A 20,679-nucleotide genomic window follows, 5' to 3' on the forward strand; every position below is an offset into this window, starting at 1 on the left:
TGAAGTGTTTGGTTAAGTCTCCTTTTCATTTTTTAATTAGGTTAATTTTTGAAAGTTGTTGAGTTATAAGAATTCTATATATATTCTTGTTACAAGTCCTTTGTCATATTTTGAGAACATTTTTCTCCCAATCTGTGGCTCTTACATTAATTTTCATAACTCTGGCTTTTGATGAGCAAAAATTTTTCATTTTGATGGAGTCTAAAATGTATCACTTTTTTTTCTTTTATGGTTATTGCTTCCTGTGTTCTAAAAGTCTTCACCTACTCCCAGGTCAAGAAGATAATTTCCTATGTTTTTTTCTAAAAACTTTATTGTTTTAATGTTAAATCTATACTCTCAGGTGAATTTTGTATATAGTGTGACATAAGCATCAAGGCTCATTTCCCATGCGGCCACCCCCCCACACACAGTGATGTCTGATTGTTTCCAGCTCCGTTTGTTAAAAAAGACTGTTCTTCCCCATTGAATTGGTTTGATGCCTTTGTTACTGATTCTTTGATATTTGTTGCAATTTGCTTGGTCGCCAAGTATATAGTCAGTTTTTAAATCAATATTCCATAAAAGTTGCTTAAAAAGATGACTCTCTACTTGTTGGTTAGAGGGTTCAATATACATGAATTCAACTTTATTAACTATGCTATTCAAACAATCTGTTAATTTTGTGGTTGATTTTTGTGACTGATTTGTCAGTTTCTAATTACAATGGATTTATCATATCTGTTGATATTTGCTGATATTTGAGTCTGTGTTGTTAGGCGTATCCAGGTTCTTGATTGTTGTATATTCTTGGTGACTGTCCCATTTATCATTATGTAGTGTCCCCCTTGAACCTTTTGCCTGACTTTGTTTTATCTGTTGGTAATATTGCCAGGCCAGCTTTCTTTGGTTAACATTTTCTTTATATATCTTTTTCTGCTTTTTTCAGAAACAAAAGATTGCAGATACTTTTTAACTTTATTTTAAATATGCCTCTTTTAAGCAGTACATAGTTTTAATTTTCTAAAATCTATTCCTATAATTTCTATCTTTGAATAGGTGAATTCAATTTGATTGCATTGAGTATAATTACGGATACAGTTGATTTTTATTTTGTATTTTTATATTTATTACCTTTTTCCCACTAGTTTCTTGTTTCTGCTTATTGTCAAGTTGGAAAAGTTTTTGAGGTTACATTTTATTTTTCTGATGTTTTGAGAGCTATAGGTATACTTCTGTTATTTTGGTGGTTACCTTTAAATTTATTTTTTTCATTTTAATTTTTAATTATTTTGGGTACATAATTATATATATTCATAGGGTACATGTGACATTTTGATACAGGCATACAATGTATATTAATCAAATCTGGGTAATTAGAGTTTCCATTACCTCATGCAGTTACCATTTCTTTGTGTTAGGAACATTCCAGTCTCACTCTTTTAGTTATTTTAAAGTACACCATAACTTGTTGACTATAGTCACTTTGTTGTGCTATCAAATATTGTTTATCTAATTATGTTATTGCACCCATTAACCGTCCCCAATTTATCTCTTCTTCCCTGTTACCCCTCCCAGCCTCTGGTAACCATCATTCTACTCTCTGGTCTCTCTAAATATTAAAACAATTGTTTTAATATTTAGCTCCCACATATGAGTGAGAACATATAAGATTTGTCTTTCTGTGCTTGGCTTATTTCACTTAACATAGTGTTTTCCAGTTCCATCCATGTTATTGCAAATGACAGGATTTCATTCTTTGTGGATAAATACTATTCCATTGTGTATATGTACCATGATTTCTTTCTCCATTCATACATTGTTGAACACTTAGGTTGATTCCAAATCTTAGCTACTCTGAATATAGTGCTGCAATAAACGTGGGAGTGCAAGTATTTTTTTGATATATTGATTTCCTTTCTTTTGGATATATATCTAGCAGTGGGATTGCTGGGGCATATAATAGTCATATTTTCAGTTTTTTGAGGAATCTCCATACTGTTCTCCATAGTGGTTGCACCTAATTTACATTCCCACCAACAGTGTATGAGGGTTCTCCTTTCTCCATATCCTTGCCAGCATTTATTATTGCCTGTCTTTTTACACAAGCCATTTTAACTGATGATATCTCATTATATTTTTGATTTGCATTTCTTTGATGACTAATGATGTTGATCATTTTTTCATATACCTGTTGGTCATGTGTATGTATTCTTTGAGAAATGTCTATTTAGATCTTTTGCCTATTTTTAAATTAGATTATTTGATTTTTTTCCTATTGAGTTGTTTGAGCTCCTTTTATATTCTAATTATTAATCCCTTGTTAGATGAGTAGTTTGCAAATATTTTATTCTATACTGTGGGTTGTTGATTGTTTCCTTTGCTGTGCAGAAACTTTTTAGCTTGATATGATCCCATTTGTCCAATTTTGCTTTGGTTGCCTATGCTTTTGGAATATTACTCAAGAAATGATTGCCCAGACCAATGTCCTGGAGTGTTTCCCCAGTGTGTTCTTTTTGTAGTTTTATAGTTTTAGGTCTTAGATTTAAGTCTTTAATCTATTTTGATTTAATTTTTGTATATGGCAAGAGATAAAGGTCTAGTTTCATTCTTCATGTGAATATCCAATTTTCCCAGCACCATTTATTGAAGAGACTGTCCTTTCCCTGGTATATATTCTTGGCACCTTTGTCAAAAATAAGTTCACTATAGATGTGTAGATTTATTTCTGGATTCTTTATTCTGTTTCATTGGTCTGTGTGTTTGTTTTTATGGTAGTAACATGCTATTTTGGTTACTACAGCTCTGTAGTATAATTTGAAGTCAGGTAATGTGGTTCTTGCAGTTTTGTTCTTTTTGCTTTAGGATGGCTTTGGCTACTCTGGGTCTTTTGTGGTTTTATATAAATTTTAGGATTATTTTCTTCTATTTCTGTGAAGAATATCATTGGTATTTCAATGGGGATTCCATTGAATCTGTACATTGCTTTGGGTAGAAAGAACATTTCAACAATATTGATTCTTCCAATCCATGAACATGAAATATCTTTCCATTTTTTGGTGTCCTGTTCAATTTTTCATCAGTGTTTTATAATTTTCATTATAGAGAGCCGTCTTAAACTACTTTGGTTAAATTTATTCTTTGGTATTTTATTCTATTCATAGTTATTATAAATGGTATTACTTTCTTGGTTTCATCTTCAGATCATTTGCTGTTGGCATATAGAAATGCTAATGATTTTTGTATATTGAATTTGTATTCTGCAACTTTACTGAATCTGTCATTTCTAATAGCTTTCTAGTGGAGTCTTTAGGTTTATCTAGTTACAAGTTCATATCATCTGCAAACAAGGATAATTTGACTTCTTAATTTTCAATTCAGACATTCTTTATTTTTTCTCTTGTCTGATTGCTGTAGCTAGAACTTCCAGTACTGTGTTGAGTAACAATGGTGAAAGTAGGCATCCTTGTCTTGTTTCAGATCTTAGAGGAAAAGCTTTTGGTTTTTCCCCATTCAGTATGATAATTAGCTATGGGTCTGTCATATATGGCTTTTAATGTGTTGAAGTATGGTCCTACTCTTAAATTATTTTTAATGTACACGTTTAGCAGTCGAATTTTATAACAAAGCCTCAAGTTACACTGTATTTCTGTCCTCTCAAATATGATACAGTTTTTTGCTGGACTTCAATATCCCTTGACAGCCCCACTCTCCCATAACTGAAAACCAGTTGTCTATAAATTTTAATTTATTATATTTGGTAGGTTAAAACATATAAAAATATTTTTGATTTATGCTCATAATCTATGAAACACAATAATAAAATGAATATTATGAATCCACCAACCAGTGTAAGAGCCGTAATGTTACTAATGCTAATGTGTATCCCACTGGTTTGTGTTACATGAGTTTGACAACAGGTAGCAAGTGGCCAAGAGTATCTCATTGAAGGAAACAATAATTAAGAGACTCTTATTTATTTATTTATTTATTTATTTATTTATTTATTTATTTAATTAATTTTAGCATATTATGGGGGTACAAGTGTTAAGGTTACCTATATTGCCCATGCCCCCACTCCCCCCTCAAGTCAGAGCTTCAAGCATGTCCATCCCCAAATGTTGTACCTCTTACTAATTGTGTTTATATATACCCATCCCCTCCACCCACCTCCCACCTGCCCAACACCCGATTAATACTACTCCTATATGTCCACTTAGGTGTTGATCTGTTAATACCAATTTGCTGGTGAGTACATATGGTGCTTGTTTTTCCATTCTTGAGATACTTCACTTAGTAGAGTGGGTTCCAGCTCTATCCAGGAATATACAAGAGGTGCTATATCACCATTGTTTCTTAAAGCTGAGTAGTACTCCATGGTATACATATACCACATTTTATTAATTCACTCACGAATTGATGGGCACTTGGGTTGTTTCCACAGCTTTGCAATTGTGAACTGTGCTGCTATAAACATTCGAGTGCAGGTGACTTTTTCATAAAGTGACTTTTGATCTTTTGGGTAGATGCCCAGTAGTGGAATTGCTGGATCAAATGGTAGATCTACTTTTATCACTTTGAGGTATCTCCATATTGCTTTCCACAGAGGTTGTACTAGTTTGCAGTCCCACCAGCAGTATAGAAGTGTTCCTATCTCTCCGCATCCACACTAGCATTTATTGTTTGGAGACTTTTTGATAAAGGCCATTCTCACTGGAGTTAAGTGATATCTCATTGTGGTTTTGATTTGCATTTCCTGATGATTAGAGATATTGAACATTTTTTCATATGTTTGTTGGCCATTATTCTGTCTTCTTTTCCAAAGTTTCTGTTCATGTTCTTTGCCTATTTTTTTATGGGGTTGTTTGATTTTTTTCTTGCTGATTTTCCTGAGTTCTAAATAGATTCTAGTTAGCCCTTTATCAGTTGTGTAGCTTGCGAAAATTTTCTCCCATTCTGTGGGTTGTCTGTCTGCTTTCTTGACAGTTTCTTTGGCTGTGCAGAAGCTTTTTAATTTGGTCAGGTCCCATTTGTTTATTTTTGTTGCTGCTGTGATTGCCTTTGGGGTCTTTTTCATAAATTCTTTGCCGAGGCCGATGTCTAGAAGAGTATTTCCAACGTTTTCCTCTAGGATTCTAATAGTTTCGATTTTTGTGAGAGGTGAAAGGTGTGGGTCTTGTTTCAGTCTTCTACATGTGGCTATCCAGTTTTCCCAGCACCATTTATTGAATAAGGATTCTTTTCCCCCAGTGTATGTTAAGAGACTCTTCTAAAAAAAGATAAACAAGCCCTCTTAGGATCAAAGAAGCCTTTACTACTTGATCTCATTCAAACATAGAATTTGGCTAACCAATTCATCCAATAAGAATGTACTGGGTACCTCCTATGTTGAAGGCTCCATGCTAGGTGCTTCAGGGGGTAGAGAGATGGCACAATGCTCCTTGACCACAGAGAGAGGTCTGGGAGGTAGGTTTTATTGTTTATATCACTCTAACTTTAGGGGTATTGATATCTAGTCAAGTGCTTCTACTACCAGCATTGCAGCTGTCTTAGAAAATTCAAGCCATGTCCTAATGCTTTTGTTTTTGTTTTATTTTTTTTCCCCTTGGAGAAAAATATCTATTCTGTTACTTCACTGAAATGCCAAAAATATTAATTAGCTGCATCAGCCAGAGCTCTTAGGGCTTGGGAGAAAATGTCTTAATAAGAATGTTTCAGGGATGTGTTTGTTTTAGAGGGTGCCTTTCTGAGTTCATCAGGGGAAATTTGCTCCCATATCAGGACATGTCGCATGGGGCTCTGTACGCCCCACACAGAGCTGGCAGGAGCGCACTGGGGAGTGGAATGGATGGGGAGTGCACATGGTACTGTAGAGCACCCCTCTCCTGGGTGAGTGATGTGACTCACAGTCAAAGTCATATTTTCCAATCTTGGCTAGGAGATAAAAAGTTGGGGAAATAGTGTTAGGCAGTAGATTCGAGTCAGCATGATGCTGTCTGAAAATCAAATGGTCTCTTCTCCATCAATGCCTGGAACACATTTACTTCCCCAGCATGCAGAACTGACATCTTTCCGCTTAGGATGTCCTATCCTCATTCCCTTCATACTGGGCCTTCCAACTGAACTTGGAAATGGATCCCTATCACTGTGGCCTGAGCTTCTTCCTAGCAAGGGAGCACCTCCCTTTGAAACTTATTCTTCTGTGTTGTATGGGCATGTATTTTTTTTTCCTGGAACTGTTACATATTGGGGATTTTATATGTTGGAGATAACATGGCCTCATGGAGAGATGACCTTTGTGCATTAAGTGAAAGGACTGGTGACTCAGTAAGTCACTGGGTAGCTTCTCCCTTCCTGTCTGTCCGTATTGCTGCCACCTAGTTATGTCGTCTTCCTAGTCCAGCCAGTTTCATGGACCCACAGAGTTGTTAGGAATTTTGGTCCAAACTTTTATGGGGTAGAAATAAAACTGAGAGTGAATAAGTTACTTAACATGATGATTGCAAAGGCTCTGGGGTCAAGCCAAGCTCAGTTCAAATCTTGCTAGCTGTGTGGCTATGGAAAAGTCTCTTAGCCATCCAAGCCTCAGTTTCCATGTCTGTAAAATGAGGATAATACCCACCTCCAAAGAGTTGCTTAAGGGTTACTGAGTGAGATAGTATATTTCAAGTACTTTCACTATAATGCCTGGTCCTTAGAAAATTCTCATCAAACTCTAGCTGTTATCAGCATCACTTCCCTAGGGACATTTAAAGAATGTTCCCAGACCATTGTTTTTCAGCTCAATTGACCCCTTTTCAGAACAAACTGGCCAGTTGTTTAGTATTATGTGGACACAACTTAGATGATCTATATGTGTGGTCTACTCTGGAAGCTCCCTATTACTAGGTTTTTGCTTAAAGCCAAACTGCATATTCTGAAAATCAGATGTTTAGTAGTAGGTGTTGATAATCCATTTGGAGATGTGTAGGCATACTCTTGTTTAGAAAAAACATTAATAGTAATGAGCAATTATATTGCCTTCTTCAAGTTAAGGAAAAGTTTAGTCTTGTTTTCATCTTTTTCATAATTAGTGTTCACCAGAGAAAATAATTTCTTTCTAATTTACGTATCAAAGACAGATTATTACTATCCTCAAGAAGATAATTTTCACCTCTTTCTTGATAAAACCTGTAAAAGGAATAGTTGCAAGGATTTCCAGCGACTGGAGCTGGGGAGAGACTGCTGAAGGAGGAGTTGGGAGATGTGGGTTCCAGCTCTGCCGCTGCTTTGCTCTGGGGAAGTCGCTGTCCTTATCTGTTGGATGGTGGTTGCATGGATCATTCCCTGAGTCCCTTCCTGCTCTGAGAGCTCCCAAGAGCCATGGCACCTGCTTCTGTCATTGCCTCTAGGAGCCCCTTATATAACTGGCAGCCCATGTGTCTCTCCAGTGCAGCTTCCTGCACGAGGCCGTCCCCTTCACTCTCTTGGCCCCGCCCTGGGTCAGCCCTGCCCTGGGTCAGCCTTCATTCCATCCTCCTAGCCTAGGATGAAAGACGAATTAAACTTTGTGATTCCAAGAAGATTTAGGTAGAGTTCTTCTTGGAGATTAAGGGACGGCCCTACATGGCAGTTTGAGGTCTTTGTATAACATCAATAGTTCCTTTTGAAAAGCAGTGCAGGTGGCCCTCACTTTGCCCAATTCCAAGGTGTGCAAATTCCACGGTTTCATTAAATAACACCAGACCCCCAACAACATGTTTCAGATCGCAGTTGCATCAATATTTTAACTACCAATAAATCCTAGAGTACAAACTTTGCTGCTGGCTCTTAGGTCCACAAATCACTATGTAAATAATAAATGTGCAGCATCATCAGTAACCAATCACTTTTTTTTTTTTTTTACAAGTCTGTGTGGTTGGTCTCTGTCGTTCAGCATAAGTACAGACAACAAAGCACATAGACGTGTTACCTCCTGTCTCTCCGTGATAAACCCACATGACATAATATAAAAACAGATCATCAAAAGAAGGAATGAGCCAACAAAGATGGAAGTGCAGTGAAGAAATGAAAGGTGATACGGCTGTAAGTGAAATGTGGATCAAAGGTAGACGGAGGAGAAATAGCTGACTGTGGGAATGCTGGGGCTGCTCCCTTGGAGAAATTCTGGACGCGTTGGTGAATGCCAGCTTACAGACATAAATGAGGACGGTGGTTGTGATGAACAGGGTGAAGACGTTACAGAGGAAGTGAGGCCAACGAGAAAACTTCACGTTAGTGAAAGGAACCCTGGGGATATTGCATGACACAGAGAGCACTGAGGATAAAATGTTGGCAGCTGATCCCTACTTAGGAGTGTGACAATTCACAAAGGCAGAGAGAAGATGCTCACTTCCGTATTGTCATTTACATGACAAGACAAAGGTGATAAGCACTGTTCAAACTACTCTTGATAAGATTTTTAAGAAGAAAGAAAATATTTTCATCCTCAGTGTTTCCTAATACTTTAGATTACAGTACACTCAAATCAATACTGGTTTTACATTTTTTCATTTCCCTGTACATTTGTAACCAGCAATAAGAAAGTTTTCAGTATTTTGACAAAAATCTTTAAAGGTCACAGAACAATCATAATTTTGCTGTCCTTTAACAAACAAGGTGGCCTTAACAAGATAGCTTTGCACGGTCATTTTTATGGTCTGGCTCTACCATGCAAAGTGAGGATTGCTGGTCATGCTGGCCTGGATCTGGACAGAAGCCAAGGTGGCCGAGCTCTGCTCCAGAAAAAGGTTTCTTCATTGTTCCCGGCTTCAGCCTTGATCGTTTCTTCATCTTCTGCTCCTTTGCCGTGTTTACAACAGTACAGTGAGATTGATGTGACAAAACTACTTCCTTCTGCTTGTTCCCCTGTGCTGGGGTTCCTGCCTGTGCTCTGTCTGTGGTCACCGCTGATTAGCACATCTATCGTAATTATCTGCTTCCCTGACTCTGTCCCAGGCTGGGGTCTTAGGGGCAGAGACTGGCCTATGGCTATCTCTGTCATCTTTTTATTCCCAGTTCTTAACATCTTACATAATAAGTCATCAGTAAATATTGTTTGAATGAATGTGGAGCATATTTAGAGCAAGCACAGGGCCCAGTTTGCTTTTACTCTTTATGCATCAAGTTCAGTTATAGGCCATTAATGATTATTTGTTTTCAGAAATATAGTTTGCAAAATCTTTTGTATGAGTCAGTCATATATTAACTTCAGTGAATGATCAATAAATATTAACAAATGGCCATGTCTAAGAAACTGTCAATACTGATGTAGACTATTAAAGCTGAAGAAAGACTGTATTGCTTTACATTTTTTTGGTTGCAAATAACAGCTGCAATAAAAGGTAAATTTTTTTTAAAAAGGTAGATAAATTAATAAGAAATATATTAGAAAGATAGTGCAGTTCTGTATTTTTTCCCAGAATCCAAAGAAGAGTTGAAAAGCCATGGCTTGGGAAGGACGTCAGTGGGCCGTCTCTGAGGCTTCGACAGTGGCAGTTTAAAGTTCTTACTTTTATACTCCACTGCTAATGGGTCACGGGTCCCAGTTCCCAGCCTGTGTGTCTATCTGTTCAGATTCTAAATTTGTAGAAACAGAGTATCATTAGCCCAACTATAGCCTGGGAGCTGGGGACAAAGAGTCCAATCCTGGTAAATTGGAACCACCACTTTCCTGGAGAAGGTATAATTTTCCAGAGCTAAGCAGGTATTTTTAAAGGGTGATTACTACGGTGTTTTACTCTAAAGTGTACACTTTTTATTCCCATAGGTTTTCACTTTGCTTAGTAGTTGAATAATTGAAAAGTAGTCTTTCTCAATTAATTTTTATAAATGGAAAGCATTCTATGTACTGTCCAAGGAAGTTCTCTAGTGAGTGCTTTTATAATATAGATAATCCATTTTTCAGTGTAGATTTTATTATTCAGGTATGGCAAGGCCAGCAGTTCAGAGGACAATTGCCACTGAAAAAATAGTTACAGGTCTAAAGAGGAGGGGGTACACCCACACACAGGGCCAAATGGTAGTGCCAGGGTCTGCCGGGACACAGAGGGAGGTGGGGAAACCTGGGCAGGAGCCTTTTCTGTGGTTTCCATGGGAAGGATTGGGAGAGGCAGGGTAAACAGGTTTAGGATTGGCTAGTCTAAATGATTTCTGGGTGGTCTGGGAGGGGGATTGTAGTTGTCTGGCACCTGGCCCTTAGGGTAGGGGGCTTGTAGCCCAGAGTGTAAGAGCCAAAGAAGGCGGTTAGGGCATGGGCTCTAGGTTGGTTGGTTTGCACATGGAAGGTGTGATCCCTGGAGAGTTATTTGCTATCTCTAGGAATCAGCTAACCCTGGGAGGGGCAGTCCTTCTGGCATCAGCAAAGCCCCAGATGGCAAAGCATCAGAAACATAGAAAATAAAAAGGCGCAATTAATACAACCTCCCACCTTCAATCAGTTTGTAAGTTTCCATGTGAGATCCAGTTTTTTAAGTCTTTCAGGTGGCTCAAGAAGCCTTATGGTGTCCTAGCCCTCTGCCGTGAACTTGACTTTCTCTCACCCTCCCCTAGTCACGCTGGCTCCTTTGCAGTCCCCTGAACACATCAGGCACGCAGCAGGGGCTTATGGCACTCTGTCTGGAGTGCTTTTCCTTCAGATGTCAACTAGGCTTTTGTTTCTGCTCCCTTCAGGCATTTGCTCACCTGTTTGCAGGAGGCCTATACTAGCCGCCTGCTTACACTGCTACCACACCCGCTCCTGAGCCCTTGTTTATTAACTTATTATATACGTGTTGTTTATTGTTTGTCCATCTACCACTACAATGCAAGGACTCCTTATTTTGTTCATCAGCATACCCTAAACAGTTAAAAACAGTGTTTTTAAAAATCAGTGATACCTGTAGCAATGTCCAACAGAGTTGGAACACAATAGAGTTGTACTCTTATTGTATTAGTCAAATATTGAGACATAATAGACATGTACATAATGGACATATACATTGTTAAGACTCTGATTTAGAAATCCATATTTCAGCCAGACAGATGAGAGACAAGTTTATTCACCTTTACTGACTCCTAGGCCCTGCATCTTGAGTTTCTCATGCTAACACTACTGCTACCCCAAGTGAAGGGCTGTTGACTTTTTGCACCAACCAGTTTATCCTACCCGAATTTTATTATTGTGGCTCTCTTGTTAATAGTTTGGTTTGAAGGCTTTCTTTTCATTATCAAAATCCATGTGGCTATGCCATTCACTGCTCCCGGGAGAGCCACCTCCCATTTCTTCCTAGAAGGTGCTCTGTGGCTGGAGATGTGAGGAGCATCCGGGGCTGAAGAGTGACAGTCTCTGGCCAGGGTGAGCCTTAACAAGCATGGCAACCTCAGGGGTTCCTGGCTTGTGATTTTTAAGCCATATGCTAAGAAGCAAATGTCAGAATCATGCTGAAAAGTATATTATTTCTCTTCTGGAAACATGGTATTTGAAAAAACAAGAAATAATTCCGACAAAGTATAAAACCAACGGCATGTGTGATCTTAAGGAATTATTGGGGAGGTTAGGTATGTAATGAGATGGTGGTTTTGTTCTTTTAAAAAAGAGTCTTTATCTTTCACAAAAGCATATGAATGAAATAAGATGTCTGGATTTGCCACATTCTAATACAAGAGTTGGGAAAGTCAGCAGGGAGAGAGAGATGAACTCAGATTGGCCAGGAATTGGTTATGGCTGAAGCTGGGTGATGGGTACATGAGATTCATTATATTATTGTTTTCACTTTTCTATATATTTCTAATTTTTCAATTAATGTTTCAAATGTAATGGTAATGGTCGGATAATTTGGCTTGTTTCTGATTTTAAATGAAACACATTTGCTATTTCACCATGACAAATGATATTGACTATTGGCTTAAAAGCTCTTCATGTTAAAAAAAAAAAAAAAAAACTCTTCATGTTGAGAAACTATCCGTCTGTTCCCAATTGTTTAGAACAGAAGTGGATGTGGAAGAATATTAAATGTTTTATCAGTATCTTGAGATTATTATAGGTTTTTCTTATTAGACCTATTGCTGGAAGGTAATCTTCAAGTAATAGTAAAGCCCGCTTGCATTTCTCAGAAAACCCCATAAGTAGTTTTTCTTTCACCCCTCAAATATTTACTGAACAGCTAGTAAATGCCAGCCCGGTGATGGGCACACGAGGTATAGCCGGGAATGGGACAGGCGAGTCCTTGCTCTCCTGAAGCTTAATTCTCCGGTGAGGAAGACAGACCATGAATAAATAAAGAAGCTCGGGTGGTGGCAAGGCTGTCTCTGGCTTTCAAGCTGGCAGAGAATCTGGGCTTTTGAGCCCAAGGGATGATGAGGGGGAAACTGTATAAAAGTATTGCCACCTTCTTTTCTGTGGGTGGGGCTGCTTCTCAATGAGGCAAATAGAGGCGAGTTTTCCTCAATGTGGCTCCATCAGCTTCACATTTCATGATCATTCTTTCTAGATTCTGGCAAGGATTGGGTGTTGGAATTTGTTTTCGAGGCTGTTTTGAGTTCCCTTACTTTCCTATGTCTCTATAGGTATTTTGGTGCTAAGTTCAGAGAGGTGGCCTCCAGGGACTTCAAGGCAAATGCCACTTGCACAGGAACCAAATACATGTACTGTATGTGTGAACCATAATCTAACCTGTGTTAATTATCCTGTTAATAAATTTATTGCTTATCTTAAAAACAAAGCTAATTAGGAAATTAAAAATACTTGTAATTGCAGTGAGTAACAGCTACCACCATAGTGACTGAGCACCTATCCTGTGCTCATTCAGTTCTCACAACTAGCTTATGTGGCACTTTCTCATCCTATCTCATGGCAGAGAAATTATAGGCCAAAGAGATAAAATAACTTGTTCAAAGACCAAGTAACTAACTGGAGGGGCTGGGATTTGAACTCAGGTGGCTTCTCTTCATTTGTGACCAGGATACCATAGGCCTGTTTGAATATAGTCTCTGAGGAGGAGGGTTTCTGTCAAGATGCTCTTTTTGTTGTGTTTCAGGTTTTGCTGATCTTTGCAAAGGAAGATAGTCAGAGTGATGGCTTCTGGTGGGCCTGTGACAGAGCTGGTTACAGATGCAATATTGCCCGGACTCCAGAGTCAGCCCTTGAATGCTTTCTTGATAAGCATCATGAAATTATTGTCATCGACCACAGACAAAGTCGGAACTTCGATGCAGAAGCAGTGTGCAGGTACCTTCCCTCATTTAATATGCTTAGTAGATGTTTACTTAACAGCTTCAAATGAACTTCACTTATAGATAGATGTCTTTAGTTCTATCTGAAATACTTCTAAAACATGTGTTAATGTTCCTAAGTAGTCTATACAGATTTCTGTGGTGAAAGCTATAGCACCTTCCTATGGATTTATCTCTCCTTTCCCATTTTTCCACATTTGAATTGCACTAAATTTAGAGGTGTGAGCTAGGCTCCCCTGGAAAACGTCAGGGTATTCCCCCCACCCTGTGCATTGCTCATAAAAAACATTAAAATTCACACAGTTCTCATTACACAGATATGGTTTGGATTTAAACCAGCTATTTTAATCTTCATTATTCTATCCCAAAATGAACATCAGAAATGTGTGAAATATAAATTTTCTCCTGCCTGACACAGATGGGTGGATCCCACAGCAGGCTTCCCAGTCATGGAGCCGAAGGCAGCCACTTTGCGGCAGCAGAAAACCTTCCAGGGACCCAGAACCCCTGGCTTGTTTACAGAAATGCTCGCGCTCTGGGGAGGAAGCACAGGCCTGTTCATAAATAAATGCACAGTCATGAGAGTTAGCTCTGGATGAACTGATTCATTTAGCAGAAGTGGAATGCTTTGAAGCTAGACAGGAAGAGGTCACTAATTAAATGCTAGACCAGGACAGCGTCCAATTGCATGGGGAGCTGGAATTTTCTTGAATATTAGTAAGTGAAATGGAAGGTGGGGAAATGGTTTCTGAGAACCTCTGGTACCCTGACAGGAAATTAATGGATTAAGAGAAGTTTCTTATCACAGGCTTTACCCTGCTAGTCTTTAATGATTTTTAATTTCCCAAAGAAGAATTTTTCTGAAGTACCTGTATTTAAAATGCTTTAATGATCTCAAATAACCTCATCTTTCTGAACGAAAATATTTTCCTATTTAATAATATATATATATATATATATATAAACGTACATATAAACTATTTGGATGCTATTTTTAGTATGAAAAAATATTTTAAAGTGATTTTTCAGGGTAGAATTGGCTCCTGTATAACTAAGTATGTCTGATTTTTCTTGGCCTTCACTTACTTTTTCTTACATGGTTTTGTAGTAGAAAGCCCACAGTCCTTTTTCTTGCATGGAATGAGTTAAGACAAGCTTTAGTTGTACAGAAAAAATTAATAGGAAGAAATCTTTTAGTTCAGGCAAAGCCCCAGTTTAGCAGATAAGCTTTACGTTCTTCTTTGAATATAAAGGGATAGAATTTTGTTTCCTAACAAACCGAAAAACAAAGGGATGGCTGCAGTTCAGAAGGCAGGCGTGTGCACCTGGCAGTGTGTTTACTGACCGGTGTGGTCGTGTTGAAGGTGGCCACGTTCTGAGTGCTTAACTACCAGCACACGTCCCCTAGGGAGAGGGGTGGGGGACCAACTCCTGGCAGGTGTGCATTCTTTATTGTCCTCTGTGGCCCTGGATCCCTGGCCTTTGAGCTAAGAGTGGGACTTAAACCTAACGTATGTCCTCAGACCCCAGCCCACCTGCCCCCAGGTCCCCTTGAGTCCCCTCCTTTGGAGGATTGACAGGGAAGAGGCAAGCAGCAGGAAGCAACTGAATAGACAGAAACCAATCCTGAAGGAAACCAAGGGGCAGCGTGTCGCAGCCCAGTTATGCTCTTGACATGCCTGAAGCTCCTGCCTCAGAGTCACCCTTTAGAATGCAGCCCAGCAGTCTGTCCTGCTGCCTCACTGGGGTGGGAGCGGCTGAGGGAAGGTGAGAAGTGCTTGATAGTGTGTCCCTAGCGACCAGAGCATGCCTCTGAAATGTGGTCTCTCTCCTTCATTGGGTGCTAACTGGTGTTTCTGCTGAATATCAGGAGGCTACTAAGTGTAAGATATTAATACAAGTAGCTTCACCTTAGCAGGACCTGCCCCGTGGGGTGGCTAGAGGGGGAGTAGCCTGTGCCAGCATGGAAGGGGTGTTGACTTACCCCCCACCCCCCGCCCCTGCACCATTCTCTGCCAAGGGGCTCTTTCACGTGTCATTTATTCACAAGGGGAAACCTCACTTCCCGGGAACATGGCAGCCACTCACGGTGAGCCTTCCGCCCGCATAGAGTGAGGGCTCAAGGAATAGGACGTGGACAAAGTACATTTTTGAGAAAAGACAGAAATTTTTGGAGTTGAAAAGGATGAAGCAGCATGAGCCAGAGCTGTCCCTGGGGGAGCAATAGTGCAAACAGGTTAAAATGGAGAGGAGCAGAAATGTCCATAGCTAGAGAGAAAAACAAACACATGTTGTTTCACACATTTCTCAGGAGTGATTCCATTCTTGGAGATAGTGGTTCCCTTCCGAGGGAGCTCAAAATACACAGAGGCCAGACCAAGGGAATAGATCTAAACAAGCATGCAGGTTTGCACTGGGCTGCAAGTGTGCGGCCCTTTATTAACGCTCGTTTGATTGACAACCCCCTGACCAGATTAGTCCAGAATCTGAGCTGCAGCACAGCCCCTCTTCTAAGAAGATTCGCAGCCCTCCACATTCTATATCCTTATGTGTTCTTGTCCTGTTTAATTCCTAGGAAATAAATTTACAATATACAGGTGGTTCTAGTACAACAAACATCATTAGACAGTGATAGTCACCATATTGCAACATTTCTCATCCACAGCTGATGATCAAGTTGTTTAAAGTATTCAAGCACAAACAACTACAAATGAAGAATTTGGGTGGCTCTTTGCACTGTTTTTAATAGGCTTTAACCTGCATTTGTACATCCAGCTGCCAGCAAGTGTTTTAATTTTTGTTATGAGGTGAACTTTCTGAACTGCCTACTATTTTAAAAGGAAAAAGACCCAACCTGATTAGCTCCCCCAGGTATAAACTGATAAGAAGAGGCTTGTAGAACTGCCAATTTTTTTTTTTTTTTCGCAGAGTGGAATTTCAATTTCAGAAAACCATGGAATTTAAGTGGAATTTGCCAATTTTTGAAGTGGAAAATTGGCAGGTCTGGCCTGTTGGATCATTGCCTAGGAGTTCAAAAACTTTTTTTTTTAATGAAAAGATTGTCCTAATCCACAAGGGCATCTTTCTTTGTTGTCTTCCATGTGCCTTGAGACCTTTTCTTTAGAGAAAGATTTGATTTTTATGCCATTTTCAATGTGAAGAAGTTCCACATTCATTTATGTAACAAAGCCCAGATCGCTGCCTTTGACTCGGAGTCTTCTCGTTGCAGGTCAATCCGGGCCACAAATCCCTCCGAGCACACGGTGATCCTTGCGGTGGTTTCACAAGCGTAAGCTCCCCTCCCGTCCCCGGCTGGAAGCAGTACTGTTCATTCTGAAACGTGTGTCTGATGTAATCCAGTGTTTGAGCTAGCAAAGCAATGGGCATGTCTTGAACATCAACTTTAGATCTTGCTTTGGGGGTTTTATTTCACAAGTTCCTGGAAATATTTCGGTTTTCCTCTCTATCGTATATAATTGCTGTTAGCACATACTCACACACCTCAGGAAAAAAACTTTGCTCATTATCTGCCAGAAATGAATGGAAAATTTGAGGCGGAGGAGGTCTGGAGAGAACCTTGTTCCAGTTTATCTTTTTTCTTTGAAGCGAAGAGATGGGCTATGCTTGGTTTTCATTTAAGAAAAAACAAATTTTCTTCATATTCAAGCATGAGAGCAAAGAAGTACTTAATCCACTACAAGGAAAGGTCTTGCCATTGGGACTGTTAGGTGGCCAGAAGCAGGACAGCAGTAGGTTTATGCCAGTGTCGGAAGGTGAAGAAGAGGGACTGAGCTGTAGGTCCAGTGAGACCCTGGGACAAGAAACTGCCCTGCCGGGTTTATCGTCTAAAACAGCCAACACTTAAAATGAAGGAGCCCGCAGGAAGAAAAGTTGTTTGCACAAGCCGCAGTGGTGGGAGTCTTGGCAAGCAACAAAATTTGTTGTAGTCACTTAATGGCTGTCATTAGCTTCAGAGAGAACAAGACCTTAATTAGTGCCTGAGACCTGTTGGACTCGGCCTCACTGTGGCATTCGGCACAGACTCTGTGATGAAGGGGCTGACAAGCTAGGAATTCAGACAAGAAAGTGTAGGGCTCCCCCTAGGCAAACCTGGCCAGGGGAGACTTGAAATACTTCAACACTATACAGGTACCGCAGGAGATCATGGCTTCAAAATCTTGCCCTTACCAAAGACTCCTTCTTATGGGCTAGTGCTGGTGTCTCTTCTTAGGAGCTGTGTCTCTTCACTTTGACACCTACGATGGGCTGTGGTCCAAAAAAAGTGAAGAAATTGTCCTCGTTTCCTTACACCTTGCCATCCTGGTAGGCGATAAGAGCCCAGGGAAAGGAGAGAGGGGAACTGAGACGTGAAGTCAGCCTCCTTCGACCCCCTTTCCCACGGTTATGTTCTGCACTCTGAGATCCCAAAAGGGTCTTGCGGTCTTACAACTGGGTACCAGAAATGTACCAGGCCACGCGGCATTTTTCGCAAGCCTGGCTTATTCCATGGACCCAAGAAAAAACACTTTTTGTTCCTACTCATACAGCAACAATGTTTACTAGTCCTTGACAAATAATGCTTTACTGTGACTTTTTGTTATGATTTTCACCTGTTTTTTTGTTTTTCATTATAAAATATTTCATATAAAGAGAGCAATGATAAAAAATGAGTGCCTATGTCTGTGTCACCCAGCTTAAGAAATAGAACATTATCAGTGCCTTTGGAACCCTTTTTGGTTCCCTCTTCTGTCCCCGTTCCCCCCCGCCCCCGACTTATCATTGAGAGAAAGAAGGTAGACCCTTGCGTTCTGGAGGGAAAGAAGGGAGTAGGTCAGACGGCTTTTCCCCACAGGGCAGGAATCAGCTAATGGTAATGCCACAGCTAAGCACTGGGTTTCTCTTCCCATTTCTACGTTCCCACCCAGTCCTCTCTATTCTGTTTTTCCTCCCTGATTTCAGGCTGTGTACCCACTGCTACTGGCTGGCTGTCTCAGGACACCATTTCCCTCTCAACAGTGATGACAAGCCAACCCCCAACCCCACCTCGTACTCAGACTGAAGTCCCGACACCCCACTGTAGGCTCATTACAGGAACTCTCTTGTGAAATGAGTGACAATTACCAATTTTTGTTTTCTCTCTTCTTCCCTTCTAACTCTGCTTTCCTGCTGGCACTTTCCATCTGGCTGTGGGATCCCGTAGCCTGCAATGCCGCCGTCTTCCTCACATTGAGAGTTGCACCTGGCGAGTTCTTGGGTGGGAGTTATGCTTCCAGAAGATTGGGGGACAGCACAGGGGACAGTGGGCTCGGGATTAGCAGTGCACCTCCTGTGTCCCTTGATGGGACCACTCCCGTACATTTGCCCCAACCCCAAAGGGCAGCTCAGAGTTGGAAAAAGGGCCATTCGTGTACCAGGGTGACACTTGCCAGACACACTGCCAGAGTTTTTTTTTTGCATTTTTGTTCTTTTTGCATCTGGCAGGCAGACGTGGGGTGCGTCCCTGAAGGCAGGCGTGCCCCCGGGCACGTGCTGGTCAGGAAGCCCCTCTTAGAGCTAACGCTGCGAGGCCTCATTGCTCTCTCTCCGTGTTTCAGTGTGAGGAGTCCTGGTTTGTATCTGCTGAGTGACCACATTTTCTGCTTTGCTGCAGATCGGATGACCACGAAGAGGCCTCAGTTCTTCCTCTCCTTCACGCAGGCTTCAACAGGGTACGTGCAAGACCAGCCGGCCCCTCTCTCGGGTGCAGGCGCCTGAGCCCTGACTGTCCCACAACAGCTGAGCAAAACAGCTGCAGAAAAGTGTCGAGGGAATCCGCCCCAGGACTGCTAGGAAACGGACGTAACTGTGCTCTCATCCGAGAGTAATGGAGCAACCTACTAGTCAAGCTTTTTGCCTTTTTCTCTCTGGGTTTTCTCCATATATCTTAGCAACAGATATGTAATGACATAAAAACACATCTTATTAAATAAATCAGATCAAAATTCTGTAGTCCCAAAGTAATCTAATTTAGATAAGTTCAGTCAATTAGACTTAATATGCGTGTGATTATATATAGATAAGTCCACCAATTTGGCACCCAGGACTCTGTTCCCCAGGGCTGGGCAGAGCTTACACCCTAGGGACAGGCCCATGGTGACAATGGCATCCTGTGAACGCCTGGCTTAAACCACGAACATCAGCAAAGGAGAATTCTCTGAGTGATAACCACATGAAGAACACTGATAAGCAACTTGAAGATTGAGATTGATTACTCCAGAGAGACATGCTAACAAACTAAACAACTAGGCTTACCCAGTATCTCAAGGTCTTTTGATAGGAGTAATCTGACTCTCAGATAGGTGGTGTGATGTATTCATTCAAAAATAGAGGATTAGCCTGTGCCTTGCCTTGTGAATTATGAATATTTCATCAAATGCGTTAAGTAATGGTGCTTTGCTACCCCGGGTTTAAAAAAGTATATTCCTCTTGGTTATAGACCACAGAGAAGTAGAAACTACCTTTGCGATGCAGTCATTCTGTGCGTTTGTCTGCTTCCGTGTGGAAGGAGCAGTGCTGTAGGAAAGATTCCAGGCAGTGTCGTGTTCACAGTGTGCAACAGAAGTGAATGTTTCTGGCTAGCAGTCTTCCTTACTCTCCTAACACCTTCGTCTCCTCTGTCTCTTCTCACAAAGGTTGCCATTTGTTTCTGAAAGCTATTCTTGTGTGCTGAGTCTTAATGACAATGCATAAGATGATGCTTCTGAGTTTTGGAATGGGAAGGTGCAAACGGAAGGTTGGCAAAGAAGCTGTGTGGCTAAGACTTATTTCCTTTACTCATTCATTTTCTAAGAAATAACTCTAAAATATGCACAGTCTTCATAGATCTCAGTGTGATATTGGCCACCCCTCTTCCATCTCAGTGCTCTACTTTTCGAGTCTGAGTCAGGACCTCTCGGAGTGTGAGGATGTAGGTTTTCTTCATCACCTGGGGGACGACTGGAGAATGACAAGGACACACTGTAGGTTTTAGCAGTTAGGACCCATGTAAGTGCTGTTGAATTTCCTTTTGGAGTTCTGCTTTAAGTTCAGTGATCTGCCTCCAGTTGATTTAGAGACTAGTGCCATTTGAAGTGATATAGCATCTTGTCTGGAGGGCTTTGAGATTGCACATTTGCTCAGAGAAAAGCCTGAGAGAAACAGCACTCTTTGGGTGCAAATGCTATTTAAGAGAATTTAACAAAAGTTCCACTGTTTCTTTTTTATGCATTTTGCAGCCTGTCCCTGCTGCTCTGGAAGGTTTCATTTCTCTCTATCCAGATACATTACTGGTTTGTGCAGTCAGCCACGGGGTGAATAAAACCCTTGATGGGGACACGAGGAGCAGTCCCTGTCAGGGCCCACCTGGTGTTCTGATGGAGGCCATTTACCAGTTAGGTCAGGGTGCCCTACAGCTTGGGTTCTTTCCAAGGGAAGCGCACTGCCCCTACGACA

General features: G+C 40.7%; 1 protein-coding gene across 4 annotated transcripts in view; it reads left to right on the forward strand.

Moving 5' to 3' along the window:
* PDE8B (phosphodiesterase 8B) overlaps positions 1 to 20,679 on the forward strand; it is a 200,073-nt gene that overhangs the window by 101,821 nt on the left and 77,573 nt on the right. For all 4 annotated transcript variants that reach the window (XM_012738330.2, XM_012738332.2, XM_012738331.2 and 1 more), the window contains exons 3-5: positions 13,014 to 13,204; positions 16,439 to 16,498; positions 18,860 to 18,917. In XM_012738330.2, coding sequence (XP_012593784.1) covers positions 13,014 to 13,204; positions 16,439 to 16,498; positions 18,860 to 18,917 — 309 coding nt within the window. The remainder of the gene's footprint in view (positions 1 to 13,013; positions 13,205 to 16,438; positions 16,499 to 18,859; positions 18,918 to 20,679) is intronic.

Source organism: Microcebus murinus, chromosome 11 (assembly GCF_040939455.1).
Source record: "Microcebus murinus isolate Inina chromosome 11, M.murinus_Inina_mat1.0, whole genome shotgun sequence".
NCBI classification, from domain to species: Eukaryota; Metazoa; Chordata; class Mammalia; order Primates; family Cheirogaleidae; genus Microcebus; species Microcebus murinus.